We start from the raw sequence: 21,535 nt of genomic DNA on the forward strand, positions 1-21,535 counted from the left end.
TTATTGAAATTGAATATCAGAAAATATCAGCCCTACATTCAAAATGAAATGCATCTTTTGTTCTCACACTTTCATTTTTGCAATCTTATGTGTCTAATACATGCATGGGCAACTTATAACACCAAAGACACAGAAAAACACGTTTCCGCGCCATATGACCCCTTTAAGAAAATGAAGACTATAGGTGTCAACCTGAACATAAAGTAGTGTAAATGTTTGTAGTTTATGTTTATACCTCAAATGGTACAAAGATCATTTAATTCATCATTAATGCAAAGCAGCTTTAAAGATTTTTTTTTACCAGAAATGCTTAAAATAAAAAATTAAAATTACAAACATATTTTACCAGAAGCGACATATAAAATGAATAAGGAGCAATTATTAAAAAATAGGAACATAACAAAACAGAATTGCAATTAAGATCATGGTACATTATTACTGCAAATATGTCATCATGAGTTTGATTGACAGGTAAGACACCTTACTAAAATGTATACTTAAATGCACTGTAACTTCTTGCTTATAAAAATAGTAGAAATGCAAATGTTTGTATATGTATTGCTTCATTTACAGCTTTTAATTAAACAAAGAAAGAAAAACGTTTAATTTAGGATTACACTCTTAAAAATAAACAGTGATACCATAGAAGAGTTATTTTTGGGTTCCCTTAAAGTCCCCGTGAACCGGAAGTTGCGATCGTTTTTACTTCCGTATTTTGACGCATTTCCGACTGAAATGGAATTTCTAATGAGAAAAATAGTGGGCGTGGCTTGCGTCTTTTTCTGCGATTTGATTGGATGTATAAAAACATCCCTTGCATTTTGAAATGAAACTGGCAGCAGAGACTGACAGATGAAGGGGAGGAGTTAACGGATACTCCGCCCAAGCCGCCTAACATACGTCATCAGAGATGGATAGTCATTACAGGGAAGTGCATTTTCAGATTTTAACTCAAGTTTAGGAGGGCACACGAATTTTAAAAAGAGAAAGACCCACATTGATCAACTATTTACACGAAACGCTGCAATATTTCATGAAAAAATAAGAATGGACATTTTTAATTTCGCCGGGACTTTAAAGAACCCTTTATCAACCATTCATCTTAAAATAATTCTTTTTTTTAACATTTTTTCCTTTTAATAGTCCAGAGAGCCTTTTTCGATTACAAATGGAGACAGGGGTGTTTTTTAAACACAAAGGTTGTGTGAATGTTAACTGTACTTTATGAAACAATACAGCCAGAAAGGGTTCTTCTATTGATTAGCACCTTTATTGGAAGGAGTGTAGTTGTCTTTACTTTAAAAACCTTTCATCTGATGCCATCCGTAAGGGCTGTATGGTGTGTCAGAGGCATTTACTGTGTGATGTGATGTTCTATGACTCATACCTTCAGAATCTTGAACATGATCTCAAAGACGGTGAAGGATTTCTCCGCCCTGGTCCAGTCCCAGGTGGTGACCTGGAAGAGTTTAGATTTCCATCACTCACTGAACACAAGATTAGCTCAGGGTCGGTCGCTCCCGCACTCAACCTGAAGGGAGGATTCGAACGCTACACCAGGTAAACAACGTGCCGCTCGCAGACGCGAGTGACTCACTCTGAATATCCGCCGGAACCTTTAATGCCCGAAGGCCAATGAAGATATGTCATGGACCAGAGAACTCCGAAGAGCTTTCTGTTCAGCGCGACATCTGAATGTCAGGACACGAGTGAAGGCATGCAGCATGCTGGAAGAGCATCCAAAGGTCCTGGAGGCATTGTAAAAGACAAACCCGGAACAGTGCATTAACTCTCAGCTAACTACTCCCTGCTGAAAAGGACAACTCAGAATTTCCATTCAGGTACAGACGGTTTTATTCGGAGTAGATGGCAGTCTGGTGTTCAACTGGTAACAACCTCCTCAAGGTCACTGGATTGAGGACCGAGAAATGCACATGCTAAACATCTAACGCTTGAATGCACTGCAAGTCAGTCTATAAAATACAAAAAAGGCGGCAGGAAAAATGGAGAGATCACTCCCAAATTATTTTCAGTTGATCTGAAATGACTATTAATACTGTCCCTGTTTAAGTAAAAATCAGTCTTTCATTTAATGGTTTAATTGCTTTCATTTGCATTTATGTAATTGCATATAAAGATAAATTGCTATTGACAAAATGTAGCTGGTTAATTACTTTTAAAAAACAGGATAGAAGCAGCTTGTGTCATTACTGAACATGAATCATTTATGAACTGTTCAAACCAACCGATTCACAACGAATCAGACTTTCCAAAGAATTTGCTTGTCCCTCGAAATGTTTGAACCACCAACTTGGTTACTCTCCATGAAAGTTCAATTTGAATTCTAAAACAATAGATTTCACAATGTACATTGTCGCAAAGCAGCTGTTTAGAACACATTATAGCACAAAAATGATAGAGAAAAAGCTAAATCGTATATTCAAATAATCACATCAAAAGGGAAATTATATAACAGACAAGAAACTTACACGAGAAAATGTGCAAAAATATGACCATGCGGTAATAAACAAGTAAATAAAACAAAGAAATAGGGCCCAGAAGAATGACTACAAAATGTAACTACATGAAAGGATAAAATTGTAGTTAATGTTTGCTTTATTTTCTGTACAATTTTCGTACACAGATTTTACAGATATACATATACATGAAATCGATGAAGTAACCTTATAAGGTATTTATTGGGTAGAATTTTTTGGCAAACCTATGCATATCATGGGTTTTATAAAAATCATAATATAACAGCATAACATAATTTTACTGGAAAATAGAAAAACAAGAAGCACTATGGAAATAAAGCATACATTGGCTACAAATTTAATCATCGTTTCTAGATGTATTGTGGCCATTTCAGTCCAGTGTCTGTTGAATTCCAACAAAATCAAACCTCAGGAGTGACAAAGTCATCACACAGACTGACAGCAGCATGACAAGACACATGACAACTGTGAGGAAAATCAAGATTAGTACTTTTCCTAAATACATTTACATATATGACTGGTGTATTACTTAAAAGTGAATTTGAACTTTTGCAGTATTTGAGGTGTAAAAACATACAGAGCATCTTTTCTCTTATTTACACCTGTTGCTCCAGTTTTCCTTCTCTGCAAATAAATGCAAATAGAAACAATATTTTTATTTGAAATCTGGGAGAAACATTGTTAGCGGTTCACAGAATGAAACAAAAACGATCATTTTACCTAAACGCATACCTATAAATAATCCATTTGGAAAAAACGAAATATATTTGAAATGGTCTCTTGATTTTTTCTAATTCGATTGAAATGCGACTCCATGAATAATAAATATAACCGAGTCAGTGGCTCAATGCATCATGTGAAAAAGAGAAACATGCGTCTGAGAGTGTTCTTCATTAAGAGCCGTGAGCATCCGTATAATAACTCCAAACAGCTCACTGCACAATGTCACTTTGAATCAGAGAATCCCATAAAGGCTTCAACATCCTAAAGGTTTGATCTGCCTCCCACTCATGCACGTTCAAATGACAATTCATGGCCGATTGGATGAAGCTCTTTTGTGTTCAGGATAGATGAGCAGAAGCTTATAGCTTTAACCACACCCTCACATTCACAAGGGTTTTTTCTGGAATTTTAACGGAGGTGTTTAAGTTAATTGCTGATTGTGTCCAGAGATTAGAGTTTATTGAATGGAGCTGTCCGAGCATCAGGTCGGCCGGTTTATCTTCAGACGGCTGAACAGATTAATGGATTTCATAAAGTCGATAATAACTGAGGAAAATAATGTGGGTGCGCGAACCGCTCAGGGGTGAGTAAGGATAATTCTTTAAAGGAATAGTTCAGCCAGAAAATAAGTTTAATGTTTATTATTTACTTGCTCTCGTGTTCTCCAAACCCAGTGTTTGCTTTCTTTATATAGAAGAGAACACAAGGACAGCTGTTTTCATAAAATGACAATTCTTATTGGTCATGTGTGTCATGCCATTAAAAACACAACAGTCTATAAATAGTCTAAACGACCCAAATCTCTTTATAAATTATATAGCACGAGGGCTCTTAAAATGAGAGTGACTTCTTCAGTGAAAAAAGAATAACAAAAAACATTCTGGTAACGTTTTAAGAGCCACGAGATTCTTGTAAGCTTGTGTCAAATCAACCAAATTTTCTAAACTTCCTTGGCAACAAATTTTGATTTTGATCATTCTTTCTGGAGAAAAAAAGTACTTCAATGATGGAGAAAGCCAAAATATTTAATGCCAGGGAGTAATCCACTCAAAAAGAGAATTTTCACCTAAAATCTGCAGCCAAACGACAGCAAGAGTAAAATAACGTTTAAAGATGCCAGCATCAAGATTTTATGTTCACAAAAAGCTTAACAGACAGGGTTTTCAGAGTGGTTGAAATTTCTCAAAGAGAATAGATTTCAAATACATGTACACCATCTATACAATCATAGAAAAACCAGCAACTGAAATGAAAAGACTTCCAATGGAAAACTTACCGGAGGTGCCGAGAATTTAAAGAGCGACGAACCCCGTAAGGCAAGAAACTTTGGCGTGTACATTCGGTCCTGAACTGAATCTTGCTCTTTCTCATCCACCCAGCCCATAAATATAATCTGAAAGACACCAAAAAACAAAAAAAGCCAATGAGTTTATAGCAAAGTCTGAGCATTGTGGGTAAAATGAGTGCAAATGTACTGAAGGCAAACTGAAGTACAGTATATTTACTAGGCTCGCTCATGTTAGCTCATTATTTAGTTACTGTATATCAAGCATTTGTCACATAATTAAGTCCGACTCAAAGCGCAATCTTTAAACATGTCACAACACTCTTTCTGCGTGTTAAGTCGAAGGCTAAAAACGGACGCTGCGACCAAACTTCTGTCAGTCCGTGTGACGTCACATTGGGAAATAGGAAGAGATGCACCAAATCTGAATGTGTGGTGAACTTTACTCTTGGCTTTCTGCGGGGTACATGCGTCACGCACATCAGGAAGGGTGGCGCTGTCACAAAGAATTATTGTGCGGCTTCTTTCAAGTGTGGTGACCAAGTCCTTTCAGGGTTTATTTAGGTCTCCGCAGGCGTTTTGTCACCTTTTCAAGGATTGGGAAATTGAGACGTCCAAAGATCAGTCTTACCTGTTGGTTTACTGGAAAATTTCGGTTTATTTTCTTAACCTGCAAAAACAGAAATAAACAGATTAGACTTAACATAACATGTTTTTTATGTCAAAAACAGCCTGTTTATTTCTAAGACCAGAGTAAGAGAAGGGATGTAAGATGGTAACAGGTCGACCTAAATGAAAATGTTTTGGTTTGTTTTTGTTTTTTACTTGACTTTGTGCATATTTTTTTTACAAATATTGTGATAATATTGTTATTGCCAATTTGTTCACAAATCGATCCAAACAACAATGTCTTTTGTTTATTTTGTTTTTTATTTGACTTGTAGTAGGCTACTAGTTATTTCAACAACAAAAAAAAGCTAAATATTTGCAACAGACACCGTGATAATACCGTTATTGTGAATTCATTTACACATCAATCTCAACGACAATGTTTGTTTATTTTTTTATTTGACTTTGACTTGTAGTACTATTTATTTTTCTAAAAAGCTAAACATTTAGCAACACATACCATGATAATACCGTTATTGTGAATTAATTTACACATCAACATAAACGACAATGTTTTTTTATTTGACTTGTAGCACTATTTATTTCTAGAAGAATTTTTGCAACAGATACCGTGATATAGTGTCGTTTACATTGATGTGTAAATGAATTCACAATAACGATATTATCACGGTATCTGTTGCAATTTTTTTGCTAGAAGTAAATAGTACTACAAGTCTGTTGTTGTGAATTGATTTATACATCAATGTAAACGACATTGTTTTTTTATTTGACTTGTAGAATTATTTTTTCTTCTTCAAAACATTCCAGCAGATACTGTAATAACATCATCGTTGTGAAGTTGTTTGACCACGATAACCGGGCAGTGAAAATTCGATATTGTGACAGCCCTCCACAGATATCTGCTTTTATCCTTTTACCAAATGACCTTTATCGTGCATCAGACTGAAAATCCATCATCCATTTTAAATTCTGTGATGTTCAGTCAGAGCTCAGTTTCTCCCGCTGTGAACATTCTAACCGGCTTTATTACCCAAGTTACCCGGCCGCTGACTTCAGCAGCCTCTGAAATGACTCTAAACTTCATCTGAATGTGGAATAAGGCTATACTGTCTTCACAGGAAACAGACTGAAAGCTCCTCCAGCTGGCCTCGCTGCTGGATAATCCAAACCCCAACGCCACCGTGTCTTGTTTTGAAGAGGAAACTTGTTATGTACGAGAGGATTTTGGGGCGAATTCAGCGCGCGCTCAAAATAGACAGCTGCGGGATGAAGCGTTTTTGTAAGAGCGAGCGATTCGGAAAGCCGAGCGGACTCTTTATTCTGTCGTAATTAAGGACGAAATCCATCATTGTGCAAGAAACGGCATTTTAATTCCTTAATCTATGGCAATGAAGGGATTACGACACATGACCTGCCTGGATAAAGAGAAAACGTGTGACAAATAATTCAGTCTTTCTGAATGACCTTCTTCATTGGGAATACATTTACTTGAGGGTTTTCTTTTCACACGCACATGAACTGAGCTCTCGACAAACAATAACGCTGCATATATCTTCAAATAACGTTGCACATGGCGACTACAAACCTTTTGATGATCATTTATCAATGTATTTTTGGGCCTAAATCCAATTTCCGATCTTTGCGACCAACTATCTGAGCCGTCATTCTGCAATCCGATTCGTTCAGACAGTGAAGTCAATATCCAGTGTATCTGCATCCGTTGCCATAGCAATGACTAAAGCATCAGCACAATGCATTTCATTTTATGCGATATAATCATTATACAATACTGGGACACGCTTTTATAATTTCAAACACACTCTTTCATTACAAATTGTATGAGCAGCACGGCACATTTAATGATCCATGTATCCCAGCATGCTTTGCGAATCTTTCACAGTGCATCTTTTGCACTTCAATGGAAGCAAGGAAACCTGACCTCTCGTTTAGAAGAGTTAAGACCGTCACACATTTGCTTTCGTGAGTTCCTTCGTGACCAGGAGAAAGCTCAACCCAAAATCACATTTTTACTCGCCCACATGACGTTCAACATGATTTGAGACCTCCCGGCGTCTTCTGAACACAAATACAGATGTTTTAGGGACATCCGAGAGATTTCCAGGCCTCCTCATAGACATCATGGTCCTAGTTGTTGTCGAGGTCCAGAAAAGTACTGGAGACATGGACTTACATTGGTCCATGCGCTCATAGTGGCTCAATTGAATTGTTTTGAAGTGACTAAAACATCTTTATTTGTGTTCAGAAGACGCCGGGAGGTCTCAAAACATGTTGAACGTCATGTGGGCGAGTAAACCAATCACACAAATTCGATTTTGGGATGAACTTGCCCTTTAATATTTCTTCCTTTTCTCCTGTTACCTCCAGGTTTAAATGAAAGAAATCACACCCGTAATTACAATTTCAGCACTTACGGTTTGTGGCAAGAATGACCTTGGCTATTAAATCATGCCCTGTACTTACGTTGTGCTTGGTTAAAGCAGATATATGGGACGCTATCGCTTGAAGCCAGTCGGAGCATTCATCGGCGCTGGAGCTCTGAATGACGCCGCTGCACACGCCGTCAACAGCGATGACTTGAAAGGCATTCTGCCTGAAGACATGAAAAGGCGTGCACTCGTGAGACATACAAAACAGGAAAAGCGTCTAATTCTCTCATTTCAAATCACTTTATTTCAAAGTCATTTAAAAAACAGATTGATTTAATTCAAAGCAAGTTACGTTTTCAATTACGTTCCACTTAATGTGAGAAAAGGTCTCATTTCTAATAAGTTAAGCTCATCAGAGTTGGAGTTTGGCATTAAACGTCTAATGCGTTTCTGTGGGGAATGGCTGTGAAATAATAAAACCCTTAAAAAGCGCATCAAAAATCCTGTGTGAGTGGAATATAAAGATTTTCATGCCAGGAGAAGATGTTGGTTTTCTAGAAAAAAGCCAGCGCTAAATATGTCACGTTAGGTTGAACACAGACTGTGGAGTGAATTATAACGGCTCTGTATGAAGAAATGAAAGAAGACGGAGAGAAGTTTTCTGCTCGGCTCACCTGCACATGTCAGTACCTGGGACGTACTGGGACAGACGCGCGTGTAAGAGAGGGATCAGTCGCAGATCCACCCACCTCTTCTCCCAACGCAACCCGGGAGACATCAGCCACGACGAACAGGACAATGTGTCCTGCCATGAACACGAAGAACAGAGGTCAATTTAACATAGACGGACTGAAATAAAGACCAAAAAAGAACACGGACAGAAACAAGACAAAAGACAAACAAGAAAACAGCCAGACACAGATTTGCACAAACAGGAAGACAGACAAAAACATAAACAGACAAGACAGACAGACAAACAAAGAGACAACAATATAAACAGAAAGACAGACACAAATAAAGGCAAAAAGAAAGGCAGAAACAAACAAGAAAAACAGAAAGACAGACGGACAAAAATAGACACAAACAGAGACATACAAAAATATAGACAGACAGGCAGACAGGCCGACAAAAGTATAGACAGAAAAGCAGAAGGGATCAAAAATAGAAAAAATCTATCAAAGACAGAAAAACAAATATACAAACAGACTAAATCTAGGCAAAGACAACAACACATACAGACATAAAAGACAGAGAGCCAAACAGATTCAAGTCAAAGTTATAAACAGACAAAGACAAATCATCATCTTGGTATGACAGGGTTCTAACTGACGTTTTCGTCAAAATTGAGTGACTCACGCTTTCTTATTCTGTGACAATTTCACATTATATGATGGTTTTTTTCCATTACGCTGCGTACATTTTGGAATGTTGATATTAAACAAAAAGGTTTTATCTACAAGACAAATGCAATGCAAAAACGTTGAAGCTCAATATCTCAGAACGGCACAGAATGCCATTATACAGTCATTCCAAGGCCACAAAAGACCGACAAAGTCAAAAAACACGGACAGACAGACAGATTCTCTGCATCAGACGCATGAATGCTCCGCAGGTGCATGTTTCTGCGGTCTGTTAACTGCTCTGGCGTATTGATGAGGATATTTTCAGAGGTGTACCGTGTTGTTGGGATGGTAGTTTAAATGCAGGCCGCTGTCACACAACGGAGACGACGTTCCACTGCTGTGGTCACTGGGTATACCTGCAAATAAAATGCACTTGATGGACTGTTGATGAATCAATTCCCGCACAAATCAGTGAGCCAAGTGAAACGTACACAAGCAATCTTCACACAGCGGCAGTTTCAGGAACGCAGGCGTTCTCTTCAGAAAGGACACGGTGAGAGTGACCTCTTCACCCGCGTTCCGTAAGACCTGCACCTGAAAAGAAATCAAAACACATTTGCTTTTCATCACACGTCTCATCGTAATGATCTCCTCAAACAGCTTTTTACAAGACTTTAATCTGCTGACTGTCAGATACGTTTGCGCACGGTTGAAAAACGTTTTACGCTTTGAAAGAATTATTATCCACAAGAGACGCCACTTACCACTTCTTCATGCCGATAGCTCCTGACGTTAATGCCGTTTATCTGACGACAACACAAGAAAAACAGTAACAGAGAGAACACGACGAACATCAGATTTCACAGACCTGCCTGAGACAAATGAGAAATCGCACGGCTTTATTTATTCAGCAAGAACTTTCATTTTACAGTTCTTCTCAGTCGATTTCACACATTTCTCTCCAATCTGAGGTCAACGCTCTCAAACACAGCCACAGACTGTTCAATTACAAAACACTTCTCAATTGATCGCATAACATATGTACCTAACCCGATAGATACACCGGTGCTGCATGGAAATAAAGCCTAAACCCCGTTCTTGCTTTTATTGTCCAAATAAGAGTCTTGTCATATTTTGTGGCTTACAGACACAGGCACGTCACGGATGATGGTGTTGGGATATGTCACATCCTCGCATCAGGTCTTCATTATTGGTTTGCTTTGGGAGTTTTAAAGACAAACACTTCTGTGCACAGAAAAGCGCTCTGTACGGTTTATGATACTATATTACCCAGAACTCCCTCAACGTTTTCCAACATTTTATGTTCGACAGCATTATCATGATGAAAAAAACCATCAATGACTCATGCAATGATTTTGAAAAACAAGATCTTGGAGACTCCAGCAGCTAGTGTATCTGTAACATCCCTATTATATCAAAACTTCTAATCATTCAACTCAAAGAGGCGGAATACACGATTACAAAAACATCCCACATGAAAACAAATACTACAGTATACTTCAGTATTTACTATAGTGAATTGTAGCATACTGCTGTATATTACAGTATTTACCAAACTTTGTTCATGTATACTGTACGTTAGTATTCTGTAAACTTTAGTAAATACTGCAGGATAGGTTAGTATTTACTATAGTAACACATAGTATATTGTGGTATTTATGACATTTAGTTAATGTACACTTTAGAATTCTGTAGGGATAAACTGTAGTAAATACTTCTGAATACTTAAGTGGTGGTATACTGTAGTATGCTGTGGTATTTACTACACCTTGTTCATGTATACTCTAGTATTCTTTAGTGATAAACTGAAGTAAATACAGCAGAACACTAGTATTTACTGTAGTAAATGATTATAGTATGCTGTAGTATATTATAGTATTTAATAAACTTTGTTCATGTATGCTTTAGTATTCTGTAGTGATAAACTGTAGTGAATACTGCAGAATACGTCGGTATTTACTCTAGCATATTGTGGTATTTACTACACTTCATTAATCTAGACTTTAGTGTTTACTATAGTAAATAATTACAGTATGCTGTGGTATTTACTACACTTTGTTCATGTATATTCTAGTATTCTGTAGTGATAAACTGTAGTGAATACTGCAGAATACTTGAACATTAAAAAGGTTTAAAATACATATTATTTAGGAATTGCCCTAGTTTACTATGGTAAATACTGAAGTATACTACAGCATTTTTCATGTGGGAATGACAGTAGTTTCAAATAAGAAGAAAACATTTGATTAAAAAGACAGAACCTCTCCAAACATCATCCATCTAAAGATGGATAATATTTATGACTACGGCAATGCTAAAACACATACCTGAAGAATGCCATCTCCAATGAACAGGAGACCAGAGAGTTCAGCTGTGAGCAAACACAAAGACAGCGTATAAACCAATAAACCGCCTCATGTTTCTAAATAAGGGAGGAGAAAGAGAATACAAACAGCTCACCCTTCTGTTCTTTTGATATTTTCGATATCACAACGGGGATTTTGTGTTCAGCACCACCCTATGAAGAAAGGATGGCACAGAGATTTGCTGTCAGAATCTCAGAGCCGGATCAAAGCTTGAGGAACTGTAGTTTAGGTGTGAACTCACCTTGATGCTCAAGCCGAACCCGCCGATCGTCTGTCGTCGAATGGTTACTGTTCTTTCCTACAGAGAACAACAGGAAAACTCTCTTTTTCACTTGTAATGCGCTGCACGTCTGTTTGTGGAGGTAGACGGTGTTTTACCTTCCACTTTCCATTGGTGTCCATGAAGAGACTTAATTAGTCTTAATTGCCTTCTTTTCTTGTAGATTTCCCCGGGGAAAACCGGCACACCGCCAACAATGTTAGTAATTTAATTAAGGGCCGGCGCAAACAACCTGATCTGCTGTTTACACTAGTATAGAACCTTCTCAAGCCTCTAGGGTAATGATCATAAATGATGCAATACAATAGTCAATACATACTAGCGCAAAGGCTACAATAGCAATGCCAACAGACGAAGCCAGAGAATCGAAGCTTGACTGAATTAAAACAGCCACGAGGTAAAAACCGTTGTGCTGTATTTAGAATTTAGTCAAACTGAAGGGCATTGATACGCACAAGACGTCATTCAAATGTATTAACTTGATTCTCTAATGTCGCCGGTCCCTCTTTTAATCACTTCCCTTTCAACCACCTTGATCAGTCTGGTCGGTAAAGCCCACCTTTCCAAAACATTCAAGCTTTTATTTCTGTGTAAAATAAAGCAAAATCTATTTTGCTCAAAAACATAATGCAGTTCATCCTTCCACTACAAGATATAAACCCTGTAAACAACAATAAAACATTGATCCGTGCACGTCACGCACAGTGTTGAGGAAAGTAATGTGTTACAATATTGTGTTACTCCTTAAAAGTAACTAATTGTGTTAATGCTAACCCTACACTAACGTCACCTAACTCGTGGCCATTCTCTTCCAGGCCTCGCAAGTGTTTTTACTTCAACTTCAATAGTCTTTGTAACATACATCTAGGGTTGGGAATCGAAAATCAATTCCAATTTGGAATCGGAATCGAAAGGCTAGGAATCGGATCGGAATCGAAAGGAATAGGAATCGGATACTTGAGATTAAAATTTGAATTCCTCTCATCAATTCCTGTGTGCATATTTTCAGAAAAGTACATGCGTTGCATGATCTGCTGATATCTCAATAAAAGCCCTTATGAAAATGATCGATATTTTTTACTATAGTAAGCATAGTTTAGCTATAGAATTTGCATTAAAGCACAGGAATCACAAATTAACCATAGTTGCATTATAGTAACTGCAGTATAACCATGATGTAGTTCAACTATGATAATACAAATTGTAATAAATCAGAAAAGGTGTGTTTCTATGTTTAAATATACACAAAACGCTGCTCATAAATATATACAGTATATACAGTATTTGCAAACAAGTCAATAAGCAGGCTAAATGGCCATACAGGTTGATATCTAAATGTTTTACTTCAACTGTGGAATCGAAACTGGGAATCGATAAGAATCGAAATCGATAAGCAGAATCAGAATTGGAATCGGAATCGATAAAATTGAAACGATTCCCAACCCTACAAATACATCTTCATTTTAGTTTAAAAATACATTTAGACAGCTAAACTAATTAAGTTATGTTTGACAAAACAGTCCAAATAGACTATTTATTTGGGCTGTCAAATGATTATTCGCATAATCATTTGATAAATTTTTATAAATTTTTATAAATTTATAAATTTCCAGAATGGAAATTTACATAATATATGTCTGTGTACTGTGCATTTTTATTTTGTATTTATAAAAAAATACACATACATACATATTTTAATAAAAATATAAAATATATAAACATTTATATATAACTTAAATTATTGGTACATTTAAAAAAGACATGTAAATATTTACTGAATATGTATGCATGTATGTGTTTATAAAAACAAAATTCATATGCACAGTACACAGACATATATTAATGTAAACACATACTTTTATTCTGCATGCCATTAATCATGATTAATCAATTGACAGCCCTACTGTTTATAGTTAATTTATAGTTTTAATACATTAAAACGTATAGTTTATTTTTATATTTATACTGCATAAAATAACACTTTAGATTACGTGGACTGCAAAATAAATATATATGTATATATTTAAATATATAAATGAACATATCTATTGCAGAAATGCAAACCTCTGACCTGCCATCTTTGTGTGTGACTAGAATCTACAATCATTTTAATCATTTTACGAAAATAATAACTAATAATTATTATAACAATAATTTAATTATTTATGCAATTAATAATTCATATTAGTGTAATGAATCATTAATAAAACATAATAAATAACTACATTAATTCAGCAATAAAATAAATATTTAATTAATAATGAATAATAATCAGTTATTTTACTTGTTACCTCAGAAAGTAGTCTGTACACGTGAAGAGCTTTACTTTTAATGCTTCGATGCTCAAGCAGGTGATCAAGTGTAAATGACCTGAACACTGTATTGACCGAGCAGAATCCAGGACAAGAACTATCCGGTATGTAATGTTTTTGAAACTCACGCTCGAGTAGAACGGTTCTCCTGAAACACAGATGACGTCCTGCTCTTGAATGGTCAGAATATCTTTGGCCAGGTGCAGACGGATATTGAAAGGCTCTTCGTTACCATCTTGAAGCAAGTAAGTCCCAGTCTTCGTCTGAAAGAGCCAAAGACACGCAGACGTCTGTAATCCCGCTTGACACCAGGAAGTTAATCAGCCGTGAAATTGATTGTGTGATAAATAGTCAGGCATTGTTTCAGGCCCGGTGTTTGCGTTTGGAATCCGCGGTGTCAGTTTTTTGTCTGGCAGATCTACAGCTGAAGCCTTTCAGGTTGTTGCAAAATAACAGTTAACATTTTAATTCCGGACCATCTGGTGCTGCTTATCCATTTGTTGGAGGCGTTCTGCCGCTCTTCCAAATAGCCTCATCAGTTATCTGAGAAAGGATTAAACGTCTCCACATTGACACTGTCGCAATGACAGTCGAAGCTTTTTAAATGAGTGGCAAAACATCATCTACAAATGAATAACTGAATCCGAGTCCAGATGCCCTTGAATGTATTTTAATGTGACGGATTGCCTGTCAGAGGATTAAACACATATTTGTGCTGAACTTACCCCTAATGCCTTTACTTCAGTACACTGAAAAACGCTTGGGTCGCATGCTGTATGGACATTTATAGGGTACTTTTAACCACAGTTGAGAGGCATTTCACTGCAACCTGCGATGGACATCCAACCCAGCCCACATCCAAGTGTCACGGAAGAAGCCACGCCCCTCCCAACACCAAACTTTATGAATCCCCACTCCTGGGCGTGGCCTCTGACATGTCACGTGGGTCGTGTTGGACGTCCACCGCGGAATGCAGCGACACCTACTTGCCACAGTTGGTTTGTCCATATTTTACTCAACCGTGAGTTGAACGACTTCATTTTTAAAGTGACATTTGAGAACAATTACGTAAGTGACGTTCCGTCCGTCAAGGCGTTATGAGCAATTTGTGTCATTTCTCCGAAACGTCATGCACATTTCTTGTGACATTTTCACATTTTGGGAATAATTCAAGACACTTAAAGGGACAGTTCACCCAAAAATGAAAATTCTGTCATCATTTACTCACCCTCTTGTCATTTCAAACCTGTATGACTTTCTTTCCTCCGCAGAACACAAAAGAAGAGATTTTTGGTAGCCGAACAGGCTTGTACAGACAATGGGGCAGTTAACAACATTCTTCAAAATATCTTTTGTGTTCTGTTGAAGAAAGAAAGTCATACGGCTTTGAAATGAACAAGAGGGTGAGTAAATGATGACAGAATTTTTATTTATGGGCGAACTATCACTTCAACGGCATAGTTAACATTCTATATAAGCTAATACAGCAAATAAATACTTGCGCACAGCAATAAAATGACAGTATAATTGAAAACGACACACGACTAATATGTTTTATCTCAATCGTGGACGTTTGGTTGAGTATGTTATCTGCTAACTTTTAAGGCCAATACTAGAATGACACGTATTCAATAACTTGTGTTGCTAGGACACATGGTACACGCAATGCCCTGATGCTTGATTCTGTTGCCATGGCAATCAAGTGTCACCCATATGTGCCCTTGAGATTCAGAGTCAAAAACATCCTGCAGAGACATGTATGCCCATATATCGCTGCTTTCCTTCTGAAACCTTGCATCTCCATATCTCATGATTTTGCCATAAATCATCATTATTATTGGTCACCCTTTATGTTTTTCACCGGGTTTTGCAAATATCTAACCAATAAAAAGTGCTTGTATACTCTGACAACACAGTACAATCATTTAATAACTACACTGTTTTTCCATTTCCTGATTGTCCGAGGTGTGCAGGTTACAATATGACTGCTCATCACAGTTAAAAAAGATCCACAAGATAGAAAAGCACCCCACTGGAGGGCCTGTTATGGCATTAGCACAAAAAGATTGAAATGCGAAAACTCTGGCCACAAGGTGTTGAAACTCGTCTTGCGTGTAATGTTTGAGAAGCAAATCGCTGGACAAACACATTGAAACATCTCTGTCTCTCTATCGTCTATGTACACAAGACTTATCCTCCTCAGAGCATCCATTAATCTTCTACACACACGCCGCCTCCCCGTCCTCATTTCTGAGCCCAACGGCTATTAAACTTGTGCTCTTGACATTCATAGCTGTACTGTACTCAAAAAACACATCAACATAATGCTATATGTGGCCGGTCCCGATTTTACTCACTACTGTCATCTGAATGTTAAGGATATTTCCCAGACTGCAATTGTGAGTCTGTTTGCTGTTAAATAAGTCTCACGCGGGCACAGAAGCAATCTCTGTTTCCCCGTGGATAGTCTATAAATCCATTTATTTGATCAATGCGTTCCTGCCTCTCTCAATGACTTTTGTGAACATTACGTTTCCCTTAACGAACAGCATAAAAATAGATCTGTTACACGTTGCATGTCCTGGAGACATCTGCTGTCAGATGTCAAATAGACATCTAGGAGACGTCTGCAGATGTTTTTACACAGCAGACGTTTTCCAGATCTCCAGAGCCCATATGTGTCCTAGCAGACGTATAACAGACATACATGTGCTAGCTGGGCTGATAGCACAGATACATCTGGGAGACGTCTTTTTGATGTCTGCATTAACATCTGCAAGACGTATTTTTTTATTGTTTACTCATCTGCAATGCGTCATGGAGACGTTTCCTGTTAGATGTCACACAGACATCTAGAAGACGTCTGTAAGATGTTTATCATTTAAAACGTGTGTAAAATGGCCTTTTCTTGGACATTTGTCAGATGTTTTTACACAGCAGATGTTTTCCTGATCTCCAGATCTGTAGCGGAAATACCAAAGCTGGCATGTAAAATCTGTAGATATGTATTACCTCTTCATTTGAAGTCTTGAAATCCATGTGCTATGGTCAGAGAAACAGCCCTTAGAGAGTAAACAAAGAAAAAACACAACATGTTATCATCATTTAATTATGAAATACTACTTTGGCAATGATTTTACTGACCTGCGGCAAAGAGGTACATGAGAAAGAAAGAAAGATAGAAAGAAAGAAAGAAAGAAAGAAAGAAAGAAAGAAAGAAAGAAAGAAAGAAAGAAAGAAAGAAAGAAAGAAAGAAAGAAAGAAAGAAAGGCGTTACAAATAAATGAGAATGAATTCGAATTGAACTTTTCATGGTTAGTTTGTAAACGGCAGATGAAATATTTGGTTTTGCCGTGCGTGAATGCGCACTCACTGCAGCCGTGTGCTGAAATTCAATCAAAACTCTTGTTTTGACAAATAGCACCAGTATCAGCGTTTGTAAACTCAGCGAGTAAACATCTTGTGTGAAATGCTTTAACTAAAACTTTTAAAACCGCTTGTTTTTTTACGGCAGGCGAAACAGATGAACTGACTGGAAACCAATAAGCGCTTCTCAATACGAATGCAAATGTGGCATTTCAAGGTGCTCGCAGGTCTGCCAAATAATTCAGTGAGCAACAATATATCAGTGCGTATTTGGGAGGTCTGTAAACATGTACCACAAATTCTGCTTTGGAATACATGGTGTGCATGAATGCTTCATTGTGCAATAACAATATGACATCCAAACAAACCCCGCCGCCTCCAAATACCTAATGATAATGTTATTAAATCCCACAAGCGACATTCTTAATCATTACAGCATTTCCTTGTGAAGATGTAGGGAACTTCTCAATAAACCAAACTGAATTATTTAATCATAATAATAGAATAATACGTAGCAATCATAATAATTTAAGTTCCTTTCCACGAAGAGGGCTTCTAACAACTGACTGCATTGTGACGGTATTTACATCACCATTAAGAACATTTCCCCATTCAATTCATTACCATAATGCATCTGGACGTTTTGAGGGTTTTTTTGTAAGCCATTATTCCAAATAACGATCATTAAATTCTCATTACTGTGATGTTGCATTTTTAAATACTTAATACAATCAGCATAAAAGCAGTACACCAAAGACCAATGAGCACTTCTTAACTTAAAATATACATATACATAAAATATACATCATTTTCAGGTACAGTTATGGGAACGAGTTGTTTTGCATTATGATAACAAAAACCGAAGGGGTCAAATGTGTTTAATGGGCATTAAAAAAGTAAAATAATTCTTTTGATTTGATTCAGGTCCTGCGAGATTCATCCAACACATCATGATACTTGTGATGTTCTTGTTATTCATTTATACATTTTAAGCCTTTTTCACAACACTGTTATGATGGACAAAAGTGTTTCTGCTGTTTGACGATGAGAAACAGATCTCCTCTTCTGCAGTGTTACCTTACAAATGTCTCAGTAATTCATAACGCAAGTGGTTTACATTCAAATGCTGCTCGTGCTCCGACGCGCTGGCGCGTGTAAGGATTAAACTTGTTTGTTTAGGAAATTGTTTCACGGGGGAAAATAAGTGACAGCTTCTGCTGTGCCATCTCTCAGAGCACATTGAAATAAAAACACAACCACGAGAGCACAATTGACGACGCACAGGACTCCTTGACGCAAGAATTATTAAATGACAAAATAAATAGTTTATTTTATTTATACTTTCTGCATATAAGATGCATGTCAGCCATTTGAATTTACAGTGCAAAAATGTCATATCTTATACTTGATATCTTTATTTATCAAAATGAAGTAAGTATGTTTAAAACATGATCAAATATCTGCCCGTGATAAACTTGATGTAAAAAACAAACTAAGTAAGTTTACATAATTACACTTTTAAAAAAGGTGCTACTGAAGATTCTAGTTACAGTGATACCGTAGCACAACCATTTTTGGTTCCCCAAAGAACCATTTATACAAAGGTTCTTGTAAGAAGAGTTTCTTTCCTACTTTTGAAAAGTCTAAAAAAAACTTTAGTCCACTACAAAAAGTAGAAAGAAAGGTTCTTCAGATGTTAAAAGTTTTTGATTGAACCATTTAAGCAAAAATGTTCTTCTATGGCATCGTGAAGCACATTTTAAGTTCAATCACCCAATTGTCAGATATTTTTTCTTATTTTAAGCATAAACTCACTTCATTTTGATATTTCCTTTTAGAAAAGGAGACGTATATGTCATTTTCCTTTTTAAGTTAATTTATCTTGGAGCGAGCCACACGTGGCTCTTTTCAAAAATCATGTGGTGCGTCTTACCCTTCACCATCATTTGATTGTTAAAACGTCATAATTTATATGAATATTTCAGGTTGTCCTGGCCAGAATTATTATAGTTTTGATTTTAGTTTTAGAAATATTTTTAATTAGCTTTTATTTTTTTATTTTTATGTTCATTTTACTTAAAGTTTTAGCCATTTTGGTATCTGCTTTTGTCATTGTAGAATTTGTTGCTATATAAGATTAATTACATTTTATTTTAGTTTTTGTTCATTATTATAATTTTAGTTCTTTAAACTTATTTCAGTTTATTTTTGAGGCAATATTTAAATTTTTCCTTTAGTTCAGTTTTTCCAATAATTTTTAGGTCAATATTTAATTTAATTTCAATGAACAGAAAAGTTTTCAAAGTTTGGTCCTTGGTCCTGGCCAACACACGCATGCAGTGTTATCCACAAGCATATCCATACATACAGCTGTCAATGTTGACAGAGGAGTTTCAATGCCGTTGTGTAAGTGTCTAGACCACGTACGAACCGAACTACAAAGCTATTAGCAAGACGCTAGTTATGTTCGCTTTCATGAGGTGTTGCGCAGACCGATCGGCGTGTGACATCAAAGTGCCGCGAGAACGGAGCTCCATGTATTCTGTGGACATAAGTCAAGTTAGTATTGAAGAAATTGAAATATATATATACTGTATATAATAGTAGTTTCTGCAATGGCTGGTTTACAAAAATGAATGAACCAAAACTAGAAAAATGGCTCTTTGGTTAAAAAAGGTTCCCGACCCCTGTTTTAGATGTTTGCACTTCAAATCTTTTTAGATATTTGTACTTTGTATATTGAAGAAGAAAATGTAAAAAATCATTTTTTGTGCAGTAAGAAAAAGTAAGAAGAAGCTTTTTTGTCTCGTTTTCTAGAAATATCTAAAATTTCTTAAATCAGTTTTGTTTCAAGGGACACTGTTTCAATGAGAGTGGCCTAAGATATTTAGTCGTTTCACGAAAGAAAATATAAGCTTCAAGATAAAAAAGAATAAACTTGAATTAGGTACTAAGGAAAAAGGTAAAACCAAATCAAGTTTATTTTTCTTACCATATTGGCAAATTTGCTTTACAAACATAAACTTACTTAGGCCTAACTTTTATATTTTCTTTCATAATACAAAATTATAACACTATCTTAGGTGACTTTCCTTGTCAAGTAGCCTAAATATATCTTGATTTAAGAATTTTCAGACATTTGTACTGGAAGACAAGACAAACATGTTTAGTTAGAAATTTAATTTTGTATTGCATAAAATTAAAACTTGAGAAAATAGTAATATTGAACTATGAACAAGGGTAGAAGATAGTCACTTCTATAGCAATTTGGATGTGACATCACATCTAGAGTGGTTAAAAAAAAGCATGACATCAAAGGGTCAAACATAAAAAACTGCAATTTGTGCCAGTTAGGATGTGGAAATGTGGAAATATTACAACACTAACTGTCTGCCGGTTTCTCCGCATGTTACGTGTACACACGGACAACCTTGCATTTTTTCGAGCACTTTAATCTTCAGTTCACTTTAGTTCTTGCTCTGAGAGGACTCGAATGATAAGATGCATGTGTCCATAAGTGAAGATACCTTCATTCCCGAGATATACTGGGCGAGCCCTTAAATTTCCCATTATATATCAAGAATTGACAAAGGTGTCTCAAAGATGAACCTTTCCCAAGATGAAGTGCACTTAGAGGGTAACAGCGATACGAGGCTCGTAAGTGAGAGGATGTGTGGCTCTAAAGGGACGACGGTGAATAGCACTCGAGTGCCATCTGTCAAAATGAGCTACAGTCCCCTCCAACCCTCAGAGCTGGAACAGACATCACAGATTGCTTAGAACTTCCAGCACTGATCGATTCCAGCTACGATCGGCCTGGCAGAAGACCCCCGGCCTTCAGACACCCTCTCGATGAATAATTCATCAGCGGTACATGATCTAGTGTTCCCTAATAACATCACTTATAACATCTATAATAATAACATCTTTCCACATGGGTGCCATCCGTAGCTTCGTCCATACACATCAAGAAACGACAATGAGCGCCTAATGAAATCCCTCTTTCTGTTGAAGTGACCCAATGATCATCATCATCTATCAACGGCGTGCCAACAAAATAAAGCCGCCCGATGCTTTATCAGAAAAACATTCTATTATGTTTTTATTGACGCGATGAAGGTTGAATTTGCTTTTATAGTCGCCTGAGGCAGTCTGCGAGAAACTCAGCGGGTGTATAATCTACCAAACCAACATAATGCCACAACAAAGACAAACCACCACACCAGAAATTACATTTGAATTAGTTCATATGCTAATATGAAACATTTGTCACCCTAAAGGTATAATAAATGCACACAAAAACATCTCGAGTTCATATTTCACC

General features: G+C 36.7%; 1 protein-coding gene across 4 annotated transcripts in view; it reads right to left on the reverse strand.

Moving 5' to 3' along the window:
- Positions 1–21,535, reverse strand: part of sntg1 (syntrophin, gamma 1) — a 35,695-nt gene that overhangs the window by 4,715 nt on the left and 9,445 nt on the right. For 3 of the 4 annotated variants that reach the window (XM_057322569.1, XM_057322567.1, XM_057322568.1), the window contains 13 exons: positions 16,858–16,907; positions 13,974–14,108; positions 11,495–11,551; positions 11,348–11,405; positions 11,215–11,258; positions 9,631–9,672; positions 9,358–9,460; positions 9,200–9,282; positions 8,198–8,328; positions 7,618–7,747; positions 5,138–5,176; positions 4,498–4,614; positions 1,388–1,459 (listed from right to left, as the gene is read on the reverse strand). In XM_057322569.1, the coding sequence (XP_057178552.1) occupies positions 1,388–1,459; positions 4,498–4,614; positions 5,138–5,176; positions 7,618–7,747; positions 8,198–8,328; positions 9,200–9,282; positions 9,358–9,460; positions 9,631–9,672; positions 11,215–11,258; positions 11,348–11,405; positions 11,495–11,551; positions 13,974–14,108; positions 16,858–16,884 (1,038 nt within the window). In that variant the 5' untranslated portion in view covers positions 16,885–16,907. Of the gene's footprint in view, positions 1–1,387; positions 1,460–4,497; positions 4,615–5,137; positions 5,177–7,617; positions 7,748–8,197; positions 8,329–9,199; positions 9,283–9,357; positions 9,461–9,630; positions 9,673–11,214; positions 11,259–11,347; positions 11,406–11,494; positions 11,552–11,631; positions 12,978–13,973; positions 14,109–16,857; positions 16,908–21,535 lie in introns of those variants that run through there. The other variant, XM_057322570.1, reaches the window with a different exon arrangement.

The sequence above is a fragment of the Triplophysa rosa genome, linkage group LG23 (genome assembly GCF_024868665.1).
Source record: "Triplophysa rosa linkage group LG23, Trosa_1v2, whole genome shotgun sequence".
NCBI lineage: Eukaryota > Metazoa > Chordata > Actinopteri > Cypriniformes > Nemacheilidae > Triplophysa > Triplophysa rosa.